This window comes from Ailuropoda melanoleuca, chromosome 14, assembly GCF_002007445.2.
Source record: "Ailuropoda melanoleuca isolate Jingjing chromosome 14, ASM200744v2, whole genome shotgun sequence".
Lineage (NCBI taxonomy): Eukaryota > Metazoa > Chordata > Mammalia > Carnivora > Ursidae > Ailuropoda > Ailuropoda melanoleuca.
In genome coordinates, this window is record NC_048231.1 from 31,894,967 (window position 1) to 31,921,875 (window position 26,909).

Here is a 26,909-nt window from a genome sequence, read left to right on the forward strand (position 1 = left end):
GGAGTGGGGGGTATTAGGAGTGCATCACTGTCCCCCAGCTCCCAGCAGCCGTGTCCCGGAGTTCAGCTGGCCGCTATTTCAGACCAGGTCAGGCTCGGTGTGAGCAGGGAGCGGGGCTGCGAGGACAAAGCCCCCCAACTTCTCAGTGAGCTGCCAGCCCCAGGAAGGGCATGAAATTGGGCTGGACCTGGCTGAACACCGGAGGCAAGCAGGCCTCTTAAAGGGGGAGACAGCTAAGGAATACAAGGGTCTGCCCCAAGCCCGCCGCCCTCTGTTTTTCCTCTCCCCGGTCCTCACGCTAAGCCTGCGGTAATACAGTCAAGGACAGTGCCTGGCACACAGCAGGCACTTCGTACATTTCAATAAATGAAACCACACCAACCAAAGCCTGCCAAGGGGTACGATCCCAAATGGTCATCTTGGTTTGGTGTGGTGCCATGGCAGGACCTCAAATTCCCAGAGAAGCAGCCCCAGCCCTCCCGGGTAAAGAGAGGAAGAGCTCACGTGGTCTAGCCACCTCCACCCCCATGCCCGTGGGTCTCTGGAATCAGCCTCCCACCTACGGGCCAATCCATTCTTCCTGGGCCAGCCGGTACGGAGTCCCGTGTAGAAGAGAACGTCATTGCCAAACTGCCGCCAACTCCTGCTTCCCGTCCACAGCCGGGATTTGTTGGGTGGTTGCCGTGCGCCCAGCCTTCCGACAGAAACACGTGGCGCAAAGCATCTCTTTTCACCCTCCAGTCCACTTCATGAAGGAGACATAATTGGCTCCCTTTTGCAGAAGAGGAAATTGAGGCTCAGAGGTTTGCTTCCTCTAGACCGCTTAGCAAACTCCTGTTCATCCCGCAAAGCCCACCAGCCCGATGAAGTGAATCGACCTGCTCTGTGTCCCTCTGAAACTGAGGCAAGTCTCTTTGCTGCACCCTTGCTGTTGGGTCATTATGTGCATCTGGGACCCTCGTTAGATGGCAGGCTCGGGGAGGGTAGGGGTGAGGCCTGATTCACATCCAGGTGCCGGGAAGACAACGTGCTCATCGTAAGAACACGACAGGTGTGGGTGGCTCCACTGGAATTATTTGCAGCTGTGCACACAGCCACCCAGACAAGTTTCTACTGCATGCTTTCCGCCTTTGTCTTCTTAGAAATGTGATCTTTAAAAAAAATCAGAAGTTTAAAGCCTGGGAAAACCCAGCTTCCTGGGCCCAGTCTGGCTGGTCCATCAATGTAAGCTTGGGCTCCCTGTTTCCTGACTGCATGAACCCTTCTTCTCTATGGGATGGGAAGTTGGGTCTGCCTTTCGGGAGCTCGAAGCGGGCCAAGGCTCGGCACATGATCCCTATGTGTCCGACTTCACCCCTTACATTGTGGTGGGAGAGGAGCAAGTTGGAAAAAATGGCTTTAGAAGGACACGTCATCTTTTCTCTGGGATGCTGATCTGGCTTTCATTTCTAGGATCCCCAAGCTCATTGAACTTTATGTCTACAGCCGCCATTTTGGCCACAAGATGATAACAATAAATTGTATTTGTAGAACATTTTATTGGTTTCAAAATGCATTTATTTGCCTAAAAGCATTTCTGGGGCATCTGCAGTGAGCCAGGCTCTTTGCCGGGCACTGTGGATACAAAAGTGAGCAGTATCTGTCCCTGTCCCCAAAGAGATCAGATAGTATAGTTGGGGACACTCTCAGGAGGCGAGATAATGCCTTCCTAGAGTGACACAAAAGCTTGTCCATGAAACAGAGGCAGTCATGATGTGGGCACTCGGGGTGCTCAGGCAGGAGGTGGGGGGAGGTGATTCAAGCTGTGGGATGTGAGGAAGGCGCCAACAATCGACTCGCTTTGCATAAGAACGCTGCAGGTTGGGCTAGGCAAGGTTTTGTTGTTGCCATTTTAAGGAGAAGCCTGTTGGGGCTCAGAAAGGTGAAGTATCTTGCCTGAGGTCCCACCGCCAGCAAGTGACGGAGGAAGGAACCTCCAAGCCCTCTTCCCTTTCCTCTCTACTCTTGCTGCCTCTTCATTCATATTCCTTGATTCCCTCCTGATTGGCTCAAGCTGTTTGGTGTTTGCTGCGGGCCACGTGCTGTGTGCTAGACGGGCGGCTTCACAGGAAGGATGATGGGTGAGGCTCTGCATAGAAACCGTAAGCCGGGTGGTGAAGGAAACCGCCCCCCAAGAGAGCGAGGAAGGGGGTGACCTGCTGGACCTGGGAGGGTGGTCAGGAGGGATTTGCTGAGGAGGTGGCGGGAAATCTGAGACAGGGCCTGGGACGGGATGACGTCCTGTTGCTAGGCCTGCTCTGGGTGCTGGAGTGGAAGCTAGGGTATTTGGTGATAAAACGGACAAAGGACTCTATGGGGTTCTGTACTTTCTGAAAAGCCATGTTTGGGAATGGGAGCACGAGCTGGTATGTATCTCTTGTCTCTGGGGACCCTGAATCACTGTGGCTATGAGGGGGCTGTAATGAGACCCAAACCCCACTTCAAAGTGGAAAGGGGAGAGGCATGGCAAGAGGCCTTTGCAGAACGGCAGAGCTGGTTACGGGTCCGAACTTCCGAGCGGGGCAGACGCTGCTTCTGTTTCTGGCCCCACGGTGCGCGTGTACATAAAACGGGCACAGAAAGGGCCTCGTTGTGTGGCTTGTGTGAGGATTCACTGAACAGCTGTGTGCTGGGCACATGGGAAGCCCTCAGTGTGCATCCAGTGGGGGGGGGGCGGGGAGGCATCGGCTTCCCCAGCAGGGCCCACCTTCTTCCAGAGATGGAAGGGCCGAACTGAACCCGGGAGCTTTCAGCTCACATCCAGAATGAGAAGATGCCCGTTGAACCCCGTCCCCTATAGTACTCGTGCCTGGAATTTTGATGATGGCTGCACGACCCTGGGTAAGTCACTTCCCTTCTCTGTGAGAGCCTTTCTCCCAGGAGGCTGGGAAGTGCTTGCATCCCATGGTAGGTCCCTACTTCCTCACCCGCCAGAGGAAGGAAGAGGTCAGGACCTGGACCTCATGAGCCCACTCAGTGCTAATGTTTATAAGTGTCCCCGAGACTCCCTAGGAGGCTCCCACACTGGGGAGAAGGCTGCAGATGCCCCGGGAGGGGGGGGGATGCTCTTCTCTCTATCTGATCCCCTCCTGAGAAAGAGGAACTTGTGGTCTGACTGAGGCTGAACCAGCCGGAAGAGGAACCAGGGCCTCCCAGAACCCTGGCCATGAAGAGTCCTTGGCTCCGTGTCCTCGTTTCTGTTTCTCAGGCTGGGTTCCAGAATGGGACCCCCTCAGAGGCAACTCAGTAACCTGGAGCCTTCCGACTTCTTCCGGCCGCCCAACAAGGCCACCTGCCTTCCTCTTAAGAAGGGGCTCCTCAGTGTGGGGTATCCCAGGCTTTTGTCCCGTCTGCCTGGCAGAGAAGGTCTAGCCTCAGCAAGGGCCAAAGTCGCTTGGGGAATGTATGGTGGGTATCACCAGGGGACCGCGCTGGGATGTACCGACACCCACCATCATCCCTGTCAGCTGGGACTGGACATTGGAGATGGTCTGTCTGCTGTTGCCGAGAGAGTTAGGGACTTGCCCAAGGCCATACAGCAAGTAGGCTGGCGGCTGGAGACAATGAGATTTTTTTTAAAGTAGGCTCCATGCCCATCCAGGGGCTTGAACTCACGACCCGAGAGCCTCACACTCCACTGCCCAAGCCAGCCAGGCACCCCTGGAGACAACGAGATTTGAGGCTCATGTCTCAAGACCACGGAACACAATCACCCAGCAATTCCCCTCCCTCAGCCCCCAAATACACACTTGACTTGGACTCAGGAACAAAAGCATTTTTAAATTTATATATTTCCTTTCTAAAAGCCTTTGAAGATCCAATGCTTAATCACCTCTCTGGTCTCCCACCTCCTACCAAGAAGGTACCCTCTGGATCTACGCTGTCCAGGATGGTAGCCCCTGGCCACATGTGGCTAGTGAGCCATTGAGAAACATCTAGTCTGAACTGAGATGTTTTGTGAGCGCAAAATACACACTGGATTCCAAAGACGTGCTATTGATGACATGTGGAAATGATAATATTTGAGACCTAAATTAATTTCACCTGTTTGCCTTTACTTTTCAGCGTGGCTATTAGGATATTTAAATTTGCATATGTTACCACAGGTATGGCTCGCCTCCTATTTCTATGGGCACAACACAGGGCTGCCCTAGATGGTCCTGCCGCTGGGATGATGAGGTCACGCTGAGACCGGGGAGCCAGGGCGAGGAGGTAGGGTGGCTTTGCGGGGTAGATGTCATTCGCTTCTCAGACACATTTTCCCGGGGAGGCTGCATAAGTAGGATGGGGAGCTGTGCTTGGACTCAGACCGTCAGCTCCACCGCATTCAAGCTAAAGTCAGCAGTACAAAGCCAAGCCATGCAACCGGGGGCTAGTTACCAGCCCTGAGCTTCAGTTTCCTCGTCTGTAAAATGGGAATATAGCATAGAGCCTCCTGGAAGGTCCTCAAGGGGGTTAAACGAGGTGAAGTGGGTACAGCACCTACCACAGTGCTTGGTACCCCCAAAGCTCAGAAGGGCTTAGATAACAAATGTAAGTCACTATGGCGTAAACATGCACCTTACAGACCAGGGGACTTTGGTCTTGCATGAACAGTGTTTGAGATCTGCACCTCACAGCTGCCTAGTTGGCCCCGCCTCGCTCACCTGGTCCATGGGTAGAAATGGGCAGGTTGGCGGTTGACACACGTGGACGCAGTAGCCTCGGCAGTGGTTGGGCCCCGAGTCTTGTCAGCCAGGCTCTGCTCAATGGCCATCTGGACCAGCTCGTCCTCGCTCAGGCTGCTATACAGGCTGTATTCCTCATGCCCGATGGCACGCTGTCTGCCCCGAGCACTGATCTCCGCGGTCATCCTCTTCCCCCACTCACCTCGGCCACCAGGGAAGGCACTCCGTGCGGAGGAGGAGGCAGCAAATCAGAAAGCCCTGTGAGCAGACCAAAAGCATCCTGGTCACTAACAGGTCTTTTGCAAAAGAATTATGTTTACCAACAGGGAAGGCTGTGCTTTCCTCTGGCAAGCTCGCAATCATTTTTTATCCAATCATGTTGTCATTTGAACCACCCAGACACTCATTCATCTACACATCTATCCATCCACTCATCTACTCATCAGTCCGCCCACCCCTTTCACCATCCATTCCATCATTCACCCATCTGTCCATTTGTTCATTCTCCCATGTGTCCATCTGTCTACCCATCCACTCATTTACCTGACCACATGTGTCCATTTACCCAATGATCTGATCATCCATCCATCCAACCATTATCCATCCCCTGATCTATCTGCCCACCTACCTGTCCATTTATCCACCCACCTCCCATCCATCCACTCATACCTCTACCTACCCAACCAATCATCCACTCATCCACCATTCATTTTTCCACTCCAGACAGCTTGTCTACCCACGCGTGCATGCTTCATTAACTGGGAGATCACTTAGTGGGCACCTACTTTGTGTCAGCCCCTCCTCTAAGCCCTGGTGGTACAACAATGATGCCAAGGGACAAAAGTCCCTGCCTTCAGGGAACTTACACAACAGTGCTTACAACCCTTCCTTCCAGTTACCTGACAACATCCTATGCCAGCATTCCTCCTCATCTCTGTGCTGTGCTAGGGCTGAGAATGTCGGATGGGTCACCAAACCAGACATGCACCTGCCGTGTCAGTGTGCTCGATCCAGTTAAAATCAATCATGACAGTAATTTGCCATGTGAATTCCAAGGACTCCCTTCCTTACAAAAAATTGCCTCAGGGAGAAGTGAACTTTGGTTGAATCAACTGATTTTAGGAAATGAAGTAAACTCACTCAGCCTGCTTTTTGTGTTGACTGGCTGATAAGCAGTGTGACTGTCAGTCAAAGGTTCTTAGCCCTAGCAGGACATGAGAACCACAGGAGGCCATTTAAAAAATACCCAAAATACCAGTGCTATAATTTGGTTGGTTTGGCAAATATTCGCTCCCCTCTTCTCAGTGGCCAGGCATCCCCCCTCCCTTCCCCATTGAGACTGGGCTTGGCCATGTGACTTGCTCTGGTCAATGAATGTTGGGGGCACGATAAAGCAGCCCTTTGACAGGTGCTTGGGCGTGGGCCTTGCCCTTCCCGAGCACCAGGAGAAGAGCTCCCCATTGGAGCCACGCCCGTTAGCTGGACTCCAGAGTGAACCGACCTGGGGCAGCCTGAGCCCAACCTGCACAGGGGAGCCCCACCCAGCAGACCCTGCACCCTGAAGCCTATGTCAACCCCTCTGCGGCAACCTGCAGACCCAGATCATGAGAATCAATGTTTATTTGGTGTGCTTATCTACCCAGCATTCTTGTGGCTCTAGTTAACTGATCCCCAAAAGACTAGGCAAGGCTCTTCAGAAAGAGGATATCCAAGGGCCAATAATCAAATGTAAGGATGCTTGACTTTCTAAGCGTTTGGGAGGACACTCAAAGTAAGACCCTAGTACAGTACTACTCTCTACCCAACAGCATGGCTCAAGTGGAGAGACGCCTGGGCGGCTCAGTCAGTTAAGCGTCCCAACTCTCGATTTTGGCTCAAGTCATGATCTCAGGATCGTGAAATCAAGCCCCACATTGGGCGCCTGGCTGGGCATGGTGCCTGCTTGAGATTCTCTCTCACCCTCTCCCTCTGTCCCTCCCCCACCGCATTGCACACACTCTCTCTGTCTCTAAAAAAAAAGAATGGCTCAAGTGGAAAAGATGAGCACTAGCAAGTGTTGGGGAGGATGTGGGGCCACGGGAACGCTCACCACCGCTGGCAGGAGTGGCGAATGGTAAAACCACTTTGGAAAACTGATGGCGTTTGCTAAAGCTGAACCAACACATCTTGTGACCCCAAAATTCCACTCCTCGCTCTGTGGCCAAGAGAACCACGTGCAGGTATTCACCGTAAGACAAGTTCAAAAATATTCATTGCAGCACTATTCATAATAAAACCAAGTGGCAACTCCCCAAATGTCTATCGGCATTTGAACGGGTCACTGGTTGTGGTATATTCCCACGATAGCCCGTGTGCCCCAGGGAAACAGACGGAGCGTGACCGCTCACGACAGGAGAGGCTCACACAACCACAGCAAGCGAAAGAAGTCAGATAATGAAGAACATGTGTACGTGATTCAGTCTGTGTAAAGTTCCAGAACAGGCAGACTACACTAAACTATGGCGGACCTTTGGTGGTTACTAACGGGGAGGAGATACGAGGGAGACTTCCGGGGAGCCAGTCGAGCTCTACTTGATCTAAGTGGTTACACGATTAGTTGGCTCCCTTTGCAAGGACACTGCTCCAGTCTGATTTGCGCACTCCTCTGTGAGCACATTATCCTGAAACAACACATCTACTTAAAAGGTGGGGACGCCTGGCTGGCTCAGTCAGTAGAGCAAGCGACTCTTGATCTCGGGGTTGTGAGTTCAAGCCCCACGTTGGGTGTGGAGCCTACATAAAAAGAAGAAGAAGAATTTTTAAAAGAAAAAAATAATTAAAAAGTATATATAATAGGTTCTAAAGGGTATTGGTGCGGGGACCCCGTCTCAGACCAAGTCAGTCGGAATCTCTGGGAGTGTGGCCCGGCTATGACACCTCTCTGAAAAGCTCCGCCTGTGCCCGGGAACCACCACTTTGGAGAAGGATGGATCATAAAGCAGGAGTAGAGGGGGGATGGGGCAAGGGGCGGGACCTGACACCGGGCTAAGCCCTTGATCGGACACTCTCATAATTCTGGTAGCAGCCCGAAGGGCAGCAACTCTTGCTCTACAAAACACCAGCAAAGTTCTTATTAAGCAGACCTGGGCTTTCCAAACACAGCGGGAGGAGGCTGCAGGTGTGAAGACAGTGGACTAGCGGCATGAGGGCATCTGGGACCGAAGATTCTGTGCCCTGCCACGGTCTGGCTGGTTATCTGTCATTGCCCTCCGTCTGCTTCTCTGCACCCATTCTGGCCGGCTTGGGCCCGGACTTCCTCCTGCCGCCTCAGCAGTGGCCTTCATGTGGTGTCCCAGCCCCACCCACCCACCGTCCCCTCTGTGCCCTGCACCCCAGACCTCACCAAGTCCCTCCTGGGCTTGCGCCCATGGCCTGGGCCTCCCGGCCCTTCGAATCTAGTTCTCACTCTCCCTACACCCTACCTCCACACACCTGACCTTCCGGGTAAGGCGAAGACACACCTTTCCCCCAACACCCCCGCGGCTCCCACCCCGGTGCCCTTGCTTGTCCTGTGCTGACCTGTCTCCTTCCTTTCTACACTCTCAGAATCCATTCTCACTCCTCAAGGCCCAGAGCAAGTGCCTCCTCTTCCAGAACACCTTCCAAGAAGTGTTCTGCTGCGACAACTTCTCCCTCTGGCCTGTGGTCAGAAGTCCCTATGTGGACTTGACCCTGGGTCCTCTTCCTAAGGCCATGGGAGGAGAAGCATAGTTAAAGTTTACTGTACCCGCTTGACCACCCACCCAGCAGCCAGTTCCCCCAACTTCTCTGACAGCAGGACCTGGCTTTGTTCAGGCAAGAGTGAGTTCTTGTCCCATGGATGAATCATGATGGTTCCAAGCCCATTGGAACAATCTCACCCCTTTGGCCAGTTTTGACTAGTTTAGGGAGGATGTAAGCCTAGCTTTATCCAAAGACATATAAAGAAAATTCTGCTGGGACTTCCTAGAAACAGCTGTCCTTTTCCTAATAAAAGAGAGATCAGTGAAGAAAATAACTCCTTGCCCACATCCCTGCTTTGTGCTTAGACGACTTGATGCTTGGTGCAGCAGCAGCCATCTTGTAACCATGAGGGGAACAGTGCTGGTACTATGAGTTTGACAGAGTGAATGATAGATCTTCCGGGTCTTTCATTACATCGTTGATCTGCTGAACCAAAGCACCCACCCTGGCCTGCTTGTTAGGTAGAGACTGAAGATCCTTCTGGTTTAAGCCAGTGTCGGTTGGGTTTTCTGTTATATGCAGTCAGAATCATCTTAATGCATGATTCTCAGGTCTGGTCAAGAATCTTGAGAACATACCAAAGCTCTGATCTCACCCCAGACCGATGGACTCAAAGCCTCCAGGCTTCCCTGGAGTTCAAGGCCTCCCTGACAATTTTAGTGTGTAGCCAGGCTGAGAACCCTTTTCTAACTAAATCAACACGTCAGGCGGCCATGCTAGTTTTCCACACTAGGGGAGGGGGAGGGGCATTGTGACCTCAAAATCATTTTGTGCCTGATTGGGGCGTTATCTGTTTTTGCAGCAACTTCAGTATTAGTTTTGTTTATTGTAAAAAGAGCCAAAGACAGGGAATCACAAGACCTTAGTTCGCGTACCAACTCACCGTAAGCACCTCTCTTCCTCTCTCGGGCCTTTGATTTTTCCATCTGTTAAATGTCAGGATGGCCTAGAGCACGCCTTCTGACCCTCCGAACCCACAGGGGCCCAGCCGGCCCAGGCCCCCTTCCCAGCTTCCCTGTGCCTGAGGTCTGGGTAGGCCCAGGTCAGCCTTCAGGAGGGTGGGAAGTGAGCTCTGCCCAGTGAGAGGTGACCCCTCGGCTTCCCCTGGGCCCCCATTGTTGTGCCCCCATCCGAGGGCATCTGCTCCAGGCCAGGGGGCACGGGGATGAACCCTGGAGAGGGACAGAGACCTGGGTTATAGTCTCCATGTTGATACTAGAGTGCTGTGTGACCTTGGCCAAGTCCCTACCCCTCTCTGGGCGTCGGTTGTCCCCTTGCAGAAACAGAGCTTTGGGTTTCCAAGTGCTCTTCTAGTTCCTTAGTTTCTATAACTCTGTGCGACATTTGGTTTATCTTTGTGCTATAAAACCCCAAACTCTGTCCCTGAGGGTCCCCTCTGGCCAGCTTTGCAGGTCCACCATATGCAGAGAGCTTACCCTTAGTGGTGGGGAGATAAGGAAGCAGGTGGAAGTAAAAGGATCTCAGATCCAGACGTCAGGAGCCCAAAGTCTAGTTTTAATTCGCAACTGACGAGCTAAGTCACCTTGGTTAAATCACTTCCCCTTGCTGGGCCTTCGTTCCTTTATCAGTAAAAATGGGAATGAGACAACCCACTTCGCCATGTTGTAGGGACCATCCTTGCACTGGGGCGGTGGCTGTGTAAGAGGTAAAAGCATTTGACAGGAAGCTCTCCCAGCTGTCACCCAGGCAGCCATGGGCCCTGCAGGCTGCCATGGGCTGATCAGAGGCATATGGACAGCACCCGGCTACCTTGCCCCTTCCCTGATGAGATGCCTGTGGGAGGAGCCAGGTAACAGTCCCCCATACCTGCCATCTACTACAGCCAGTTCCAGACTCCCCAGGCCCTCCCCCTCGGGTCTGGCAGCATCCAGAGACTTCCCTGCTTATCAGTCATTCCCCGGCATGGCCCTGAGAACAGCTCGAGAAGGTAGGAATGTTTTCCTGTTGAATTGATGTTAACTCTTCTATACCCCCACTCCTTCTGAAAGGACCTGATGCCCCGACGGTGATTGTTCCCATTTTACAGATGAGGCAATTAAGGTTCAAGGAGGGGAAGGGAAAGGTTTGCACAAGGACAGAGAGCTGGAAAGCTGGGATTTGGAGCCCCAGTGTTCCTTCCGGGAATTCTAGGAATGCCATCCGTGTAACTGGCACACACCTGGGCTCTGAGCAGGCAGGGCTAACACTGCCATCCTCAACCAGCCCGGCCGCCTGATCTGCACCCATGCACGGAGCCCACATCAGGCTCTGGCCAACCCGGAGGAAGGCGCACACAGACAGGCGAGGCGGGGGGTGACCTTGAAGGGACCCTGATGGAGAGGGTCCCTGCCTTGGAAAGGGCGAACTCCCCCGCCCCGCTGTGAGCCCAGACTTCTCTTGCTTTTCCCACTGAGATCCTCAGACTTGGAGGGTCCTTAGGTAAATCATGTATCTTTAGTTGTCACACGTGCAAAATGGAGACACTAGTAAGTACTGTTAAGGGGTTGGTGTGAGAATCAAGGGCTCAGGCACGCCTGCCAGGGACTCGGGCCTATCTCCCGGGGGCGCGGCTGGGGCTCCTCACTCCCGGCCTGAGGGGCAGTTATAAAAGCAGCCCGTGGGGTCAGCTTGACCAGGTTCAAGCCGCGGCTTTGCCAGTTGTTCGCTGTGTGATCTCCTAGAATCTCAAATTGTCCATCCAGAAAGTAGTAAGGTCGCCTCTCCACGGCAGAGCAAGGGCTGGGAACCTGGGGGAGGCCCTGTGCTTCTTTTGGCCTCAGTTTCCCTCCTCCGCACGCTGCCTAGCTTGATTTCTGAGGCCTCTGCCTGGGGCTGGCCCACCTTCTAAGCCTGAGTCCTGGAGAGAGGCCAGCAGTCCCAAGGGACCCTTGGGAGGATGACTGGGATTAAAAAAATAACCCTTTCCCAGAGAAAGCAGGAGGCCGGTGGCTTTGCTCAGGCAAGCGAGGCGCCTGCTGGGGGAGCAGAGTTCAAGCGTGGCCAGTCCAAGGCCAGCTTGGAACAGGCAGACCAGGGCCACCCTGGGGCTTCTAGGGGCTCCTCCCTTACCCTCTTTGCAGCGCCCCAAACATTGGCTCCAATGGAGCCCTCTCCCCAGGGGGCATCTGTAAAATGGGACAACAGTGACTGCAACCGTTCCTTCAGTCAGCACATGCAAAGCACTCAGAGCAGTACCCGGTCCATCCTTAGTCAGTGCTCCTCTAAGCTGGGCCTCAGTTTCTACATCTGTGAAATGGGCATAGAAACATGGGTCCTTTCAGGGCTGTGCCAGGATTACATTCGAAAAGTGATCCTTCTTCTCCCCTCCCACCCCCCCACCCCGTTCCTTCCTTCCCCACAAGTCCCGGCTGGCTGACAGCCAGGGTCTGCCTGGGAAATGACAGTGGGTCCCTGGCTCCCGTGCGTGGGGTGGGGTCTCTGGGGCTGTTCGGGGGCTGCAGTGGGAGGAGTGACTCGCAGAATGTCTTATTGGAAAACTGACGGTGGGGGCATGGCTGGGAGGGCAAGCGGCAAAGAGGAGGACGGACAGTCACTCTCCGAGACACCAGGCTCCCCTGCAGCCAGGGACCTGCGTCAGGAGTGTGAGCCTGGACAAGCTCCTTCCCGTCCTTGGGCTTTTTGTAGATGGAACCTTGCTCGTCGTGCACCTTCCTGTCTCTCTTGCCTGTCACTTGGCTAGTCATCCTTCCAGATGGAAGTTTCTTATCCACACTCTGGATAAGAGGTGAGCGGCCTTGGGGAGATGGGGAGTGGAATCCAGGCCACCTTGCTTGGGCCCCAGGAAGGGCTCAGGTCAAAGCCCCAGGGTGGGTTTTTGCAGCCTGGCAGAGCTGACCGGCCTCACAGCCGCTGGGAGTTTGGGCCTTTTGTTCAGACTCTAAAGATTCTAAGAAGCCCCTCCCAGCTCTGCTAATCCCAGAGCCTTTGATGCCCTTTACGAGCTCCTGGCTTCCAACAGGCCAGGACTTTCCGGCTCCCAAGGTTGGGCCAGGATTGCTGGAAGTTACTGAGGGGAACTACTGCCAGCAGCAGGCAGGCCTCAAGCCAACGGCCACCCCCCAACACAGGCGCTCTCCCCATTGTATGGAGGGGAAGCTGAGGCCCCCCACCCCAGAGGGGCCGGGACTGCCATGGTCACCCAGGTGGGAGGTGATGACCGGAGGTTTGAACCTGTCCAAAGCTGGCTCTGCTCCTACTCTGCCCCTTGGGTGGGTCGGGGGAGACTGGGGCTCCATCTGAAGGGGATGTGAGTGAGCCTTGCTGACTTGAATCTGCGTGAATCGCTCCCAGTGGTCCGGACCCTGGCACAAGCCTCACTAGTTTATCTAGGTATTGGCATTCACGGAGACAGTCACCCAAAACAGGAGGAAAGAGGGTGAGGAGAAGAGAGAGAAGTAGGAAAAAGAAGGGGGAAAATGTTTTTTTCGGGGTTTTTTTGCGTGGAAAACCATCTTTCCCAAGGGGAAGTGTAAATCCCACACGGGCCCCAAGGTCCCCGATCTGAGGCAGTGCCTAGAGGACCAGCTCCGAGAAGCATCAACAAATGCTTCCGTTTTATGGCTTTGGGCCCCAAGCAATGGAACCTCCAGGTCTAGGTGTCAGCCTCCCATATGGAGGGCTCTTCTCTGACCTCCTCCCCAGCCCGGCCCTCCACACCCCTCCTGATCCATCTCCCTGTCCTTCTCCTGCTGCAGCCAGGCCCATCAGCGGGGCTCGGGCACAGACAGGTCTGGGTGCCAGATTCCAGGCCCCAACCCAGTTTCTGCCCAGAGCTCAGCGAACATTACCGGGCTCCGCCACCTATGCAGGCAGCCTGGGGTAGGGGTGAGGAGGGGCGGGGCTTCTGGTGCGTGTCCAAGACTTCCATGGCTCTGTCCCTCTGCAGCCCAAGCCCAGGCTTGCCCAGCCCTGTCCTGGGCACCAGGAGAGCGTGGGCCCTCGCATTGGCCCCTGGGTAGCAGGGGGTTCTGGAAGCTCTAGCTCCGGGCTGCACACTGGGAAGGTTCAGTGGGGACAGGAGGGCCCTTCCAGACCCGCTCCTCTCACCTGGACCCAACCTCAGGGCTGGCTGGAAATCTTTGAATTGGGATCCCATCAAAATCTTTCTCGTTTCTCTTTCCCCACCCCCCACCCTCCTGCCTTTATCTCAATTTCTTCTCCTCTTGGCTTGCCCTGCGCATTTCCTCTCTTTGTCTACCCCTCTCCTTTGTGTCCTTTTCTTTTAAAAATCCGGGGAATTAGGTAGTCCGTTAACTTTGACGTCACCACCACCTCTCCGAAACCTCTCCCTCAGCTGCGAAGCTCTTCAGGGCTTCCTTGATATTCCTGGGCACTAATGAGTCCAAAAGAAGGTGCTGAGAATAAAAAAGATACAAACCAGTCTTGTGACAACCACCTCCCCTGGGCAGCCTGGCCCTCTGCAGCTCAGGAACGGAAGGACACTGGGCAGGTCCAAAGATATTTTTGTGTCTCCTTCGGGAAAACTCTCTTGGATCCAGTCTGTCCACAATATACGTCGACCTTATGATGCCCTGACCGCGCCAGGGACGGGTCTGTTTACTGCTGCGCTGGGCCCCAGGGAGGCCGTGGCGTTGAATGGGGACGCCAGAGGCCAAGAGGCTGGGATTTGATCCCCAACTCCAACAGTCCTAGCTGTCTGGCTCCAGGCAAGACCCTCAACCTCTCAGAAACTCAGTTTTCACATCTGGAAAATGGGAGTAATGATCACCTCTAACTCAGGAGGCCCTGGAGAAGAGTGAATGAGAGAAATGCCCTAAAACCCTGGGCCAGCGCCTGGCTCACAGTCAGTGCTCTGTGAACGCCCGCGGGTATCGGATATCGATCCCCATGTTATTCGTGGTAAGGTCACCTGGGGCGAAGTCTCCCAGGCACTCACAGCAGGGGCTGTTTGTGCAAGAATGGATGATGCAAACTAGAACAGTGCCAGGTGGGGGCCGCTGCCAGCTCCCGGAGGAGGCCGAGCCGTAAACAGTCCTGCCACCAGCTGTCGGGACCCATCCGACTGTTTTGGAAGGGACCGGGGCATCTGCCACTGGCTGCCTCCCTGTGCTCTGCCTCCGACCTCTGCTGAAGAGGGCAGGGCCTATGGCTGCTAGGCTGGCTCCAGCTGTCTCTGTCTGGGCCCTGGAGCTGTCTCCACCCCTGCCTCACACCCTGAGTTTCCCATATGTGAGGAGAGCCCTGCTGTCCTTCCTGTGCAGGGGTGGGGGGGGGCTTGGCCTCTGCTCTGCCTTGTGTCTCGTTGTTTACCTGGCCTCCCTACAAGGCGCTGCCTCTCTTCCCCCTCATCCCAGGCCATTCCCCTGGCGACTGAGGAGCAACCTGAAGTCAGATCCCACCTGCACCTCCTTTGCACAAAAACAATCGGAAAATGTTCCCTCCTCTCGCCTGGCCCAGGGGGAGCTGCACCACCCTCTCGCTTCCCTCCCCACCCCCCACACCAGGCACCAGTTTTGTCCCCACTTCTCCCCTTCATGACCTTTTGCTGTTGCCACTCTGCACTTCCCACCAACACCCCAGACCCACGCTGACGTGTCCGCCCAAGCTGCCCCTCCGCCTGGAGGTCCCTCTCCCTGCCCCTCTGCCTGGTGACATCCACCCAGTTTTTCAAAATCTGTCTCCTCCCTGGATATGTCCTCATGCTCGCACACACACACGCACGCACACACATGCACGCACACACATGAGCACACGCATATGCACGCACGCACACACAAGGTACCCTTGCATCTCTGCAATCCTACAGCGCTCTGTTAAATCTCACGGAACGTCTCCTTCTTCACATTGTCTCACAGTCTCGGTTTGCCGATTGGACACCCCCCTCCCGCCCCCATGAGCCCCAAGAGGTTGCAGGTACAGCTCCGGGCACCTGGCTGCTATCGTCCCACAAAACCACGCACACAGTGGTACTCCCTAAATGCCACAGGACATTGATGGCCATGTGCGCAAATATAGCTATCGATCCACCTGACCTAAAAGCCTTTCTGAAAGTCATCTGTCCCCCACAGACACTGCCCAAGGTCCACGGCACCCACAATAGCACCACTGATAACCCCGCTCCGTTTCCATGTTTAGAAGTGCACAGCGGAGCGAAATTCGGAGCGAGCGTCCTCCAGGAGAATGTGTAAGTGCATGCACACGGCTGATTCTCTGTCCCCAAGTCCAAAATGAAAGTCCCCAGCATGCTTGATAACACAAGAGTCAGCAGAGAGAGAGAGGGACGCAGGCAAGGAGTCTTGACGATAAGGAGTCACCAACAAGCAGCACAGGGGTTAAGTCCCAGCCAAACAATCTTTCTTGAAGTCAGTGTAAGAAACTCGAAAGCATGCATTACCTGTTAGGCTCTGAAACAGGGGCACACAATTCAGGGGTACTACAAAGGGTTTTCTTGCGAGTGCCTTAATTCAGAACATGCTCCCTGAGTTTTCCTTCTGCCTTGGCCCTGAGCTCCTGTCTGCTCTGCCAGGCAGTTCTGAAACGCTTTCCTCTGAAGCAGGGAGTTTATTTCGGGCCCACCGCATGACCAGTGATGGCAAGCCAAACTATAAGATGTTGTGCATCTCGGGTGTCCTATTTGAAGATCGCACGGAGGAGGCCGTCCCGCTGCCTTCAGTCCCTCCACGGTGCGTCAATTACGGACCTCGCGCGGCAGAGAGCATCTCGGAGCGCTGGCCCTCACGTGACGTCGTCATTTGTGATCCTTGACATGGAGGCCATATATGGGTATGTTTCTGGAACTCCCCAGGAGGGAGCCAGAGAGGAGAGACACAGGGAGGGCGAGAGACAGAGAGAGAGGGAGAGAGGGTGGGGGAGCCAGAGCCTGGAGATTAGGAGACAGAGGGGGAGGACACTGGGGGACAGGAGAGGGGAGGGAAGTGCAAAGAGATGATGGAGAGGAAGAAGGAAAGGAAGAGGTGCAGGAGGAGAGGGGATGAGGCATAAATGAGAGGGAAAAGAAGAGGTCATTGGGGAAAACAGGGAAGCAAGGGAGAGGGACACTGAGGTAATCTGGGGATGAAAAGGGGAGCGTGGAAGACAGAAGAACAAGAGGGAGAGAGCCGTGGGGGTCTGGGGACAGAAGGGGGAGGGAGAGGGCGAGGGGAAGGTGGGGGAGGCAGGGAGGCTGGGAAGAGGGCAGGGAGAAGGACAGATGGAGGGAAGGCAGAGAGGCAGGAGATGAACAGGAGCAGAGGGAAAAGAGCGGAGGGAAGGCTGTTTGGGTTTGGGGATAAGCGGCCTTGGCAGACACCGTGAGCATGCCCTGGGATCCAGCTGCGGGCTGTCATGGGATGGGGCTGGGCTGCAAAAGGCAGGGGAACCAACAAGCAAGCAAACAAACTAGCACGTGCACCAGCCTTGGCTGAGGCATGTAGCAGAGGGAAGCCTATCTCCAGCACACAGCCCCTGTTTCTGGAATAGACCAAATGGCACAACATGTCAGCATCAGGTGGCAGAGACATCCTCAGCCACATGCACTGAGCGTCCAGGATGCCCCTGGCACACTGCCAGGCAGCGACATCCCCACTGGCTGGAGGGAGGGAGAGGACTAGAAACGTCACTTGGTCCGTTTTTCTAAATGGAAAATGATTTCAATTTCAAAGGCCCTTTGCCCTTGGAGGATATTAGATTTACGACCCCCTAGCATGATTTTCTTATCAAGTCAAACGCAGGAGAACCTCAGGATGCCTTTACAGTCTCTTGGAATGTTCCACCTGGAAATAAATCTCAGTGAACGCAGGGTACCCTGGGTTCTGGTTGAGTTCCTGGACGTCTGATCTGGTCCCGGGCGTTGGACAACATCGTCAGTCCCAGGCTTTCTCCCAGCTACTCAGCTCTGGCACCTGCCAAATCATGTCATCGCCCCAGCTGGGGCTGCTACAGTTGATGGCCCCTCAAGGTTAGCTCATGCTCAGCCGCCCCCCCAGACCTCTGTGCCACAGTCTGGGTGTGAGAGAAGAGCAGTGAAGGAGGGGCCATCCAGGTCTCTTTACCGTTTGGGGATCTTCCTTGGCAGGAGGAAGTTCCAGAGGGTCCCGCGGCGTACATTCCTGGGGTCCCGCTGCTTCCATGGGCCCCCTGCCAGGGGTGGGGCACAGGTTCCTCTGCTCTCTAACTGCCCAGACCCCCTCCCCAGATGTGGCCTGGGAGGGGCGGGCCACGGGCAGGCACAGCGTCCCTTCTCAAAGTGGCCTTCTGCCTTACCCCTCTCTCCCAATCCAGACAAACCTCCCGTCGTCGAGTCAGCCGGAGAAGCTCACTCTCCAAGCCCTGTTGCCTTGTGCCTCCACTCTGCTTTTGAAAATCAAGAGCCTAAATCGTGGGTAAAGAGTCACAGGGAACAGAAAGGGCGCTGGGGGTGGCCAGCAGTGGAGGGTCTAGCCGGACACACTTCCACTAAAATATGGCATCATCTGTGGGTGGGGGGCTGGGGTAACGGGGTGATGGGCATGAAGGAGGGCACAGGATGGAATGAGCCCTGGGTGTTGCACGCACCCGATGAGTCCCGGAACTAGACCTGTGAAACTAACGGTACGCTATATGTTAATGAATTGAATTCAAATAAAACAAAATTTAAAAAAAATAAATGGCATCATCCTGCTGTAGTCACACAACCTTCCTGGCACCCCAACCTCACAGAGGGGGAAACTGAGGCTCAGGGGGTCGGGGAACCTTGTCCATCCTCCCACGATGTGTAAGTGATGGTTTAGATCTGAGCCACAGCTGCCTGACATAAAACGCGGTGCTTTTAACCACAGCTCTACCCGCCACCCCCCTGCCCCCTCCCCTCATATAACAGGGAATCCAAATGTTGGGGCAGAACAAGGAACCCCACAAGGTTACGAAAGTCAGTAGATGAACGTTTGCTTTCCCCTGGGTCCTTACTCGTCAAAGTTGGGAGGCTTGACGCTGCAGTAACGGTCCACAAAGCCCGAGCCAAGGACAGGTTGGCCTGTCTGTTAACATCACAGGCTGCTCCCTCCATCCAGACTTGGCAGTGAACCCCATTAAACCTGCCTATGCCTGCCTCTACCCCAGAGACTCTCTATTGTTACTATTATTTTATTTATTTATTTTTTAGAAAGGAGAGAGAGGCACTGAGGGGAAAGGAACAGAGGCAGAGGGAGAGAGAGAATCCTAAGCAGACTCCACGCCCAGCATGGAGCCCAACGCGGGGCTCGATCTCGTGACCCTGAGATCATGACCTGAGCCGAAATCAAGAGTTGGACCCTTAACCGACTGAGCCACCCAGGCACCCCTCTACCCCACACTTTCTTATGAATTCATCTGAGTCGAGGCCTGAACAGCACTGATTTCTTACGACTTTTTATTAATGTATTATATACACATGAAAAGTACAGCTCAATAGAATGTCACAAATGGAGGACACCCGGCATTTGCATCAAAGAGAGGATACTAGCAGCACCCTAAGAGCCCCCCCCTTTTGCCCCCCTCCTCTGCCACACCTCGACACCACCACCCATCTCCTCCTGCCAAGGGTGGGTGACCACTCCCCTGACCTCTGACAGTAAGAGCTGTTCTGAATGTCCTAAGAATAGCACCACACCTGTGTCTTCTTTCATTCGATGGTGTGTGGTGAGATTGGCCCAGGTTCTGGGGTGTTCCTTCTCACGGCCGTGTGGTATTCCATGCTGACTACGCACAGCTTATCTGTTCTGCTGGTGGGCATCTGGGCAGGTTGGGATAGTTAGGAATATAGAGCTACGAACATTCCAGTATGTGTCTCTTGGTGCATGCATGTCCTCATTTCTGTTGGGTACACACCTCAGATGGGAGTCACTGGGTCATGGGATGGGCGTGTGTCCAACTTAAGTAAAACTGTCAGTATTCCAAAGTTGTACCAATTTGCATTCCCATCAGCCATGTATAAGAGTTCCAGTCGCTCCATCTTTTTTCATATTATCCATTCTGATGGGCTGTGGTGGAATCTTGTTGCAGCTTTAATTTGCATGTCCCTGATGACAAATGACACTGAGCTTCCGAGAATCCCTGGCCTCCATGATCTCTGGAGCCTGCCCAGGGTCTCTGACTTTGTATAAGACCCCAGAGGTGGGCCCGTGGAACGGCCCTCTAGGGAGCATTTTTATGGGGACAGAAAAGGGTAAAAGACGGATGGGTAGATGCTGGGACTAAGAACAAACAACTGGTCAACCTACAGGGGACCAGGAAGAAGGATGTGACCCCCAAGAAAAAGTCCCCAAGGCCCTATCCTGTTTTATTTTTCTCTATAACACTTATCACCCCCCCTTACTTATTACGGATTTATGTCATTTGTGTATTGCCTTTCTCTCCCATCTAGAATAGTCTTGCTGTTCACTGCTGAGTGTCAGTGCCTACAACAGAGCCTAGCACACAGTAAGGACTCATTAAGTAACCGTTGAATGTATCCGCTGACATTCAAGCCACACAGCTCCTACGTCTCAACTGGGGAGGGCTATAGCCCTGCCTGCCAGCCTCAGCCTGATTCTTGCCCACACACACGCGCACGCGCATGCACACACACACCCCTCTATTTATGGGAATTCAGATTAAAATAAACAAGAAGGGAAGCCTGGAAGGGATAGACCAGGTGTGTGTGTGCGTGCACGTAATGGGGAAGCAGGTCACAGAGCCCTACAGCTAGTAGGACCCAGAGAGGATGCCAACACCAGCACATTTTCCTATGACAGTGATACCTCTTCCAGGAAGGAGAGAAAGAGAGGAAGCGCCAGCTAAGTGGGAGGAGGGAGCTGAGATGTGGGTCAGTGCCAAGTCCGGGACGGCTCTGACCCAGCAATGGAATATCAGCCGCTAAAATAAGCACCCTGTGGCCTTGGCATCCTGGCCCCCAGCCCTGGCTGCCTCTTGATATTCGTTTATTTTGGTTTCAAGAGATGAAGAACAGACAAGAGTGCAGTCCTCACCCTGGACAGCATCCTGGATGGGGGAGGGGGTGGACAGAGGGCAGACGGCAGGCAGTGAGGTGGGGGCCCACAAAGGCCAAGTCCTGGGAAGGAGGAAGGTGCCTCTATGGAAAAGTTAGGAGGGGATCAAGGAGAAGGCAGAGACAAATCCCAGCCTTTCTTCCTTTCTTTAAAGTGGGCACTATGTTCTCTGATGTGTGGCCAACAGTGTTTTCCTCTAGAACAATCTGGACCTCACAGCTCAGGGGGCTGAGGCAACCTCCCAGCTCAGGGGGCCACGGGAGAGAAGACAATCTTCCCATTTCTAGAGAGCAGAGTGGGGGCATGGCCCTTGCCCCTTCAGACGGGACGAAGGGGCAGGCCTACCTCATGCCCTATCAACACCCTACATGTGGGGATGACACCAGGAGGGCCCCTAGGGACTGGCAAAGGGCTGCCTGGTCCAGCCCTCTTCTCTCCAATGCCCCACGTGCACGTAAGGGGAGGAATAGTGGGATTTTATAAGGTTTCCATCAAAATGAGCAGACCTGAGGTGCAAGCCCAATCCTGGGACGTGGGGCTCTTGATGCCGGCTGGGGTGGGGCCTTCCTAAGCCATAACTGACCTCAGACTAGAGTGGCCTGGACAGAGCCACAGGACGGAAAGACATGGCCGAGCCATGGGCTCAGCCAGCCTCACCGCTCCCTGCTCTGAACCCCTCATACAAACCCCCAACCTTCCTTGGCTGGCAGTGCTGAGCGACCCCTGCCCAGAGCGCAGAGTGAGGCCATCTGGCATGTGGCTCTCAGCCCCTGGGGAAAGACCCATCTGCTGTGGAAACCCTAGAGTCCAGGCCCATCTGTGTGAGAGTCTGACTTCCTCCAGTGGATGTCTTGCCCCTGGAGGGTGTCCCAGGCCTGGTAGGGACACGGCTGGGACATGCTTGGCCAACCCTGTGCAGATGATATCTTCCTTGTTGGGAGAGGCCACCCACGTGCAATCCCAGCGAGCGCCACGCTGCCCCGTTTCCAGCACGGGCCCCGGGGTTGGATAATCCCCGCCTATTCCTCCCTTGCCGAGGGACCCTGGCCACAGCACCACACCCCACTGAATCTGTCTCATCTTCAGAGAAAGATGGGGGTGACATGTCCTCTGTTCAATGGCTCTTAGGGGGTTAGATGAGATCCCAGGGCTCAAAGAGCCCCCCGGGGCCCAGCACTCAGGAGACACTCAGCCTCGGCTCTTCTCCCTCCGCACCTGCCACCTACAGGGGCTTGTGTAGGGGGGGAGGGCATCTCCCATGGGTCAGGTGAGCGTAGGCGGCCAGTGGACCTTGGGCTGATCCGTCCTGGAGGCTGCTGGCCCTATTGGCTGGTCAGGTCTCTTGGTCCCCTCAAAGGCCTGATGTCAAGGTGCCTGAGTCACCCTTGGGAACTCAGAAACAAAGTTCAACCCAAGTTAACTGCTGGGAACAGGTTTTCCGTGAACATCCATGTGTCCATAGCAGGGCCGGGAGCTTCCTAGCGCCCTTTGGTAGGAGAGAAAGGATTCCTGCGCGCAGACCCGACCAGCCAGCCTCCTTCCCAGGGATGAGCCACTGGCTGTGTCGGATGCTGTAGGGCCGGCTGGACACAGCAGCTCCTGGCTGGGGCCAGTCGCGGACCCATTCGCTCTGTAGCTGGGTGAAGAGGGGAAGGCAGATGCTTCTCTGGGTCCCTGGGCCGGCCACTCCGGAGGCAGAGCTCACAGGGAGCATAGCTGTTTCGGATCCGGCAGCTGTAGGGCAGTGGACTGCTCCCAGGCTCCGCTCCTGGGGGAATCCAAAGTGGCCAGTGATGTGACATCACAGAGGTGTCAGCCAGCGCCACTCCTCTGGGGACAGCACTGGGTTTGCTCTGAGGAGGAGGGCCCGGGGTTCTGGGTGTGACGGGGCAGGTGATGGCCCCGGCACCCCGCTGCATGGCTGCCCCTGAGGGCAGAGTCAGCATCCTACTGTTACAGGTGGAAACCCCGCCAGCCCTGCTGGGACTTGCCTGAACTTGGTGACAGTGACACGTCGGCCCACACAGAACTGAAGGAGCAGAGGAGCAAAGAATGTGGGAACAGGAAGGTCGTGGGAGTTCATCTGCGCCAGCATCCTTTTTCTGAGGCAAGGGAACCCGGGCTGGAGCACAGGAGGAGCCAAGGCTTTGTGGAGGCCACCGCTTCCAGAAACCCACTCCCGCCTTCTCCGCAGCTCCCTCCCAAGCTTACAGTGGGAGCTTAGTTGTTGATCGTCACATTTGCTGAGGACCCTACCTCCCCAGCTGTTGGGCAAATGGGCAGGAAGCCCACCACACCATTTAAGATGACTGCTCCCCCCTGGAGAATCCCAGAAATGCTCGGGTGGGGAGGACGTGGTTTACAATAGACCACAAGCGCCAGTGAGCAGCTGGAGGCTTCAAGCACGGCAGTTTGGGGTCAATGTCATTGTGCCTCATTGTTCCCAATCCAAGGGGTCAGGCTGGGGCCACTCCCAGCACAGGATCACTTGGGAGGTGACTGCGCTGGATCTCCCTGCGGAGCCCAGTGACCAAAAGTCCAGACTCTGAAGTCATCCGCCAGCTCCACCACGTGCTCACTGTGTGACCTTGGACCCCTTACTTAACCTCTCTGAGCCTCGGCTTCCTGATATACAAAATGAAGAATGACAGTACCCACACTCATAAGAAAGTATCTATATCTTCCTTAGAGTAAAGACTTATAAATGCTAGTGGTTGTTATTAGCTGAAACTTCCTTATAGAGACAGAGGAGAAACAGTACTTCTTTACTGGGGACAATTTCCTCCCAGGGGACATTGGACAATTCCTGGAGACATTTTTGGTAGCCACCACTGAAGGGGGGTTGCTCCTGGCATCTAGTGGGTAGAGGCTGGGGATGCTTCTAAATATCCTATAAAGTCTAAAGAAACAAACAAACACGCTACAAAGCACAGAACGGCCTCCCCAGTAAAGAATTAACGGTCCAAGCGTCCACGGGGCTGTGGTGGACGTGCCACGGGAAAAAGGCCGGTGGGAAGAAAATGAGGTCTGCACTGAGCGGATGAGGGGGAGGGGCAGGGGTCTCCCCTTCGCTCCTGGGGATGGCTTTGGATTTCAGGAATAGCTGCCCTCGAGGGGGCCAGGTGTTTGGATTTCCAATGCCTTTGACCGTTACAGGACTGGCTCCTTGAACAGGCTTGTAAACCAGCCCTGAAGGTCACCAGCAGAGGGAAATGCAGTCGCGGTTTGAGAAAAGCGAAAGGAACAGCCTTGGTGATCGGTATGAAGGTTGGGGTTTCTGCATTTAGCAAGAAAGGGGGGCCCCCAGGTGGGTCTCAGCTCTGCTGGACCAGGCTCCTGCCGGCGGTGGTCCATGCAAACACGCGCACGCAGGCGCCCACCATGCACACGGAGCTCACATTCTTGAAGTGAAGGAGAGAGGTGCATTTCACACACCAGCTGGCACGACAGTTGGTGAATAACTAGTCTTACAAAAAAATTAAACAGCTGTTGAAGTCTCTCGTTTTCTAGAAATACGGCTCTCCGCGTTTGGTGCGTGTGCGCACCTGCGTGCACATTGAAATGAGCTTGGACTTCGCCACCCGCATGCTGGTCTTGGCCCTTCTGGAAAGTTCTGCGCAACCCTATACACAGCTTTCCCCTCTCTGGAGCCCTAACTGGAAAAGAGGCGCTGTGAAGACTACAGACCCCTGCAAACTGTGTCTGTGAAACCAGAACAGGCAGTTGCACACGGGTACCTTTGTTCTCCAAGATCAAAAATCCTGCTTGTCAGTTGGAGTTCAAATCAAGCCTACCTACGTATTTTCAAAACAGAAACAGAAAATGGGATAAGAGCGACTTTGGAAGAGTCCCTGAATCCTAGGATTCCACCTCTCATCCTATGTAATTTCCAAATAATGGCTGTTGGCCAGAATTCAGTTAGCATGCTTGCTGCCGATCTTTGTGCATGAAGACTCTCTCACACCCATGCACGCTCACCGTGTTGCACGTGACCCAGCGAGGCTGGTTCCCCCCGACACACACACACACCGGCCCCTGGGGACCCCTGGCACGAACGGACACTGGGAAGGAGGGCGTGATGTGTCTCACACCCTGGGGAGTGGGGGATGGGACCGTCCCCATCTTACAGCTAAGGACATGGGGGCTCAGAGACTTTAAGATACATTTCCAAGTTCACTCAGTTAGTACACGGTTCAGATTTTTAAAATTCCTTTCTCTCTCTGTGCTTCCCTTTGTCCCTTACTTCCCAGTTTTCCTGGTGCTGCAGACGCCCGCCAGCATCAGCTCGGAACTGCACTGTCATAGCTCCTGGCCTGGCCCCTGAAGAGCGTGTGACCTGGGCACATACCCACGCCCACGGCAGCCAGGGCTCGGCTCGGGTGGGGGCGGACAGCCTGCAGCTCCGGGGCGCTGGCGCCGGGCTCCTGGGATGGGAGCGGACTTTTCTGTTGATGCAGGGCCTGTTCTGTGGCCCCTCGGTCCTCACCCTTCCCTTGGGGCCCCTGGGCCTATATTTACCAGCAGTTCCGGGCCGACAGGAGCAGGTGCCCGCCGTGCGGACAGTCCTGGGAGAGAGTGCTCTGCTGGCTGCGGTGCCCAGCGGCCGGCTGTCTGGCCCGGGCAGCCCAGGGGCCTGTCTGGCTGAGGGCGGCCACCTCCCCCTGCGGGAAAGGTGGATCCTGGTTGACTCTAAACAGGCCCAGCTTCCTGCCTGTTGCCTCCGAGGCCCCCGTGACCAGCCCCGCACACCTTCCTCGGCCCCTCTTCTCACTCGACGCCCTCACCCTCGCTCCACCTGCCTGCACTCTGGGCCCTTGGACCCTCTTGGACTTGAATGCCCGTTCCCTCCAGCCCTCAGGCAGGTTCCGCAGAGCAGGGGTGCGGGGTGGGGCAGACGGGTGCTGCTCCCGCTGAGTGTCTGGTACCCCAGGCGGCTGATTGCCCCCGCCCCGAGCAGGCCCTTCTCACCTGTCGGCTGGGGTGACAGCTAGCACCTTCCTCACGCAGCTGGGGTAAGGCTGACATGAGAAACACAAGGAGAAGTCTAGGGCAGCGGCTGCCTGAGGCAAGGGCTCAGTACCTGTGACTCCTACTTCCATGCTCAAGGCATAAATGAAAGGCCGTGAGCCCTAGTAAGAGCCAGAAGCAATGTCAGCTGCTGGGATGTGCAAGCCCTACCTGTCGGGAGGCACGGCCTCAATCAGAGAGAGGAGGCAGAGAGGAGTGAGAGGAGAGGTGGGGGCAGGGAGGAGGGGTAGAAGGAGGGATGGATCAGGGAGGAGGAGTGGGGGCAGGGATGGATCAGGGAGGAGGAGTGGGGGCAGGGAGGAGGGGTGGTAGGAGGGATGGATCAGGGAGGAGGAGTGGGGACAGGGAGGAGGAGTGGGGGAGGTCTTCCAGCAAAGGGGATGCCGCCGCCCTGAGTCTTGGCAGAGGAAGCGTGTGTAGGTGCACAGGTGGGTGCCGGGCAGCCCAGGCAGAGGGCACAGCAGGAGCCAAGGTCCGGGCACTGAAGCTGGTGGCCAGCTTGGCCACCACAGGAGATGGGCATGGCCAAGTGCAGGCTGTGGGGAAGGGAGAACTTGGGCTCGAGGAGTTGGCAGGGCTGGACCAGGAGAGTTTTTAGAGTCATGCCAAGAGCCTGGACTATATGGGGGGTGGGAAGACACAAAGGGGAGTGGTGGTTTGGGGTTTGGGGTTTGGTGGTTGTTGTTTTTCTGGCAGACAGAACAGGGACCTTTCTCCGCGACTCATGTATCAGCCCAAGGTCAGCACACCAGGGCAGCGGGTAGCTCTGCTTCTCAATCAGTGACCCTGGGTTCCCAGGTTGCCAGCTGTTCCTTAAAGCCTGTCGCCGTCCGTCCATCTGTCTGTCTGCACGTTTGAGGTGGGGTTGCCACAGGTTGCAGAGTTCTGCAGGCCCCGGGAAGACCAAGATCCAGGTGCCGGATGCCCCACGTCTACGCGGGGCTTGTAGACGGCTTGTAGACGGCTCCCGGCTCGGTTTACCTCCTCCGGCAAGAGCAGCATGGGGAGGTTTTTAAGCAGTTCAGAATTATCTTTTCTTTCGTTTCTACAGCCTAGTGCAAGGCACAGGAGCTGGGGTGGGGGCCAAGGAAGAAGGGAGGGAGGGAGGGAGGGAGCGAGCTGGGGGAGGGGGGAGAGGGGGAGTGAGCCAGCTGTCTTTGTTGGGAAATACTTGGATAAAAGCGTGGGGTGGACGTGACTCCCACCTCATTCGGGGCCTTCAGAGGAGGGGGAGGACCTCTGCAGGACAGAGTGAAGAATCTGGGTCCAGGGAGGAGGGCAGCGGGAGCAGGCAGTGTGGAGGGCCAGCCCTGCCCGGGTGACCCTTCCGCGCACCTGCACTCCCGAGGGAGGCCAGCCAGGTTCCTGGACGGTTAGGGTTGTGGCCAGTCTGCTGGGGGCAGGGTCGGTCGGGGTGGAGATAGCAGGG

The 26,909-nt window shown here is 55.3% G+C and overlaps 1 protein-coding gene and 1 long non-coding RNA gene across 8 annotated transcripts in view; one reads left to right on the forward strand and one right to left on the reverse strand.

The window, feature by feature from the left end:
* Positions 1 to 16,009, reverse strand: part of ASB2 (ankyrin repeat and SOCS box containing 2) — a 37,524-nt gene extending 21,515 nt beyond the window's left edge. For all 3 annotated transcript variants that reach the window (XM_034642547.1, XM_034642548.1, XM_034642546.1), the window contains exons 1-2: positions 15,844 to 16,009; positions 4,686 to 4,964 (exon numbers count right to left, since the gene is read on the reverse strand). In XM_034642547.1, the coding sequence (XP_034498438.1) occupies positions 4,686 to 4,891 (206 nt within the window). In that variant the 5' untranslated portion in view covers positions 4,892 to 4,964; positions 15,844 to 16,009. The remainder of the gene's footprint in view (positions 1 to 4,685; positions 4,965 to 15,843) is intronic.
* Positions 1 to 18,040, forward strand: part of LOC117795997 — a 30,070-nt gene extending 12,030 nt beyond the window's left edge. For 2 of the 5 annotated variants that reach the window (XR_004620239.1, XR_004620238.1), the window contains exons 2-4: positions 15,518 to 15,633; positions 16,003 to 16,232; positions 17,730 to 18,040. This is a non-coding gene — a long non-coding RNA (uncharacterized LOC117795997). Of the gene's footprint in view, positions 1 to 1,828; positions 2,121 to 2,756; positions 2,881 to 15,517; positions 15,634 to 16,002; positions 16,233 to 17,729 lie in introns of those variants that run through there. The other 3 variants (XR_004620237.1, XR_004620236.1, XR_004620240.1) reach the window with 3 other exon arrangements.
* Positions 18,041 to 26,909: the final 8,869 nt, after the last annotated feature.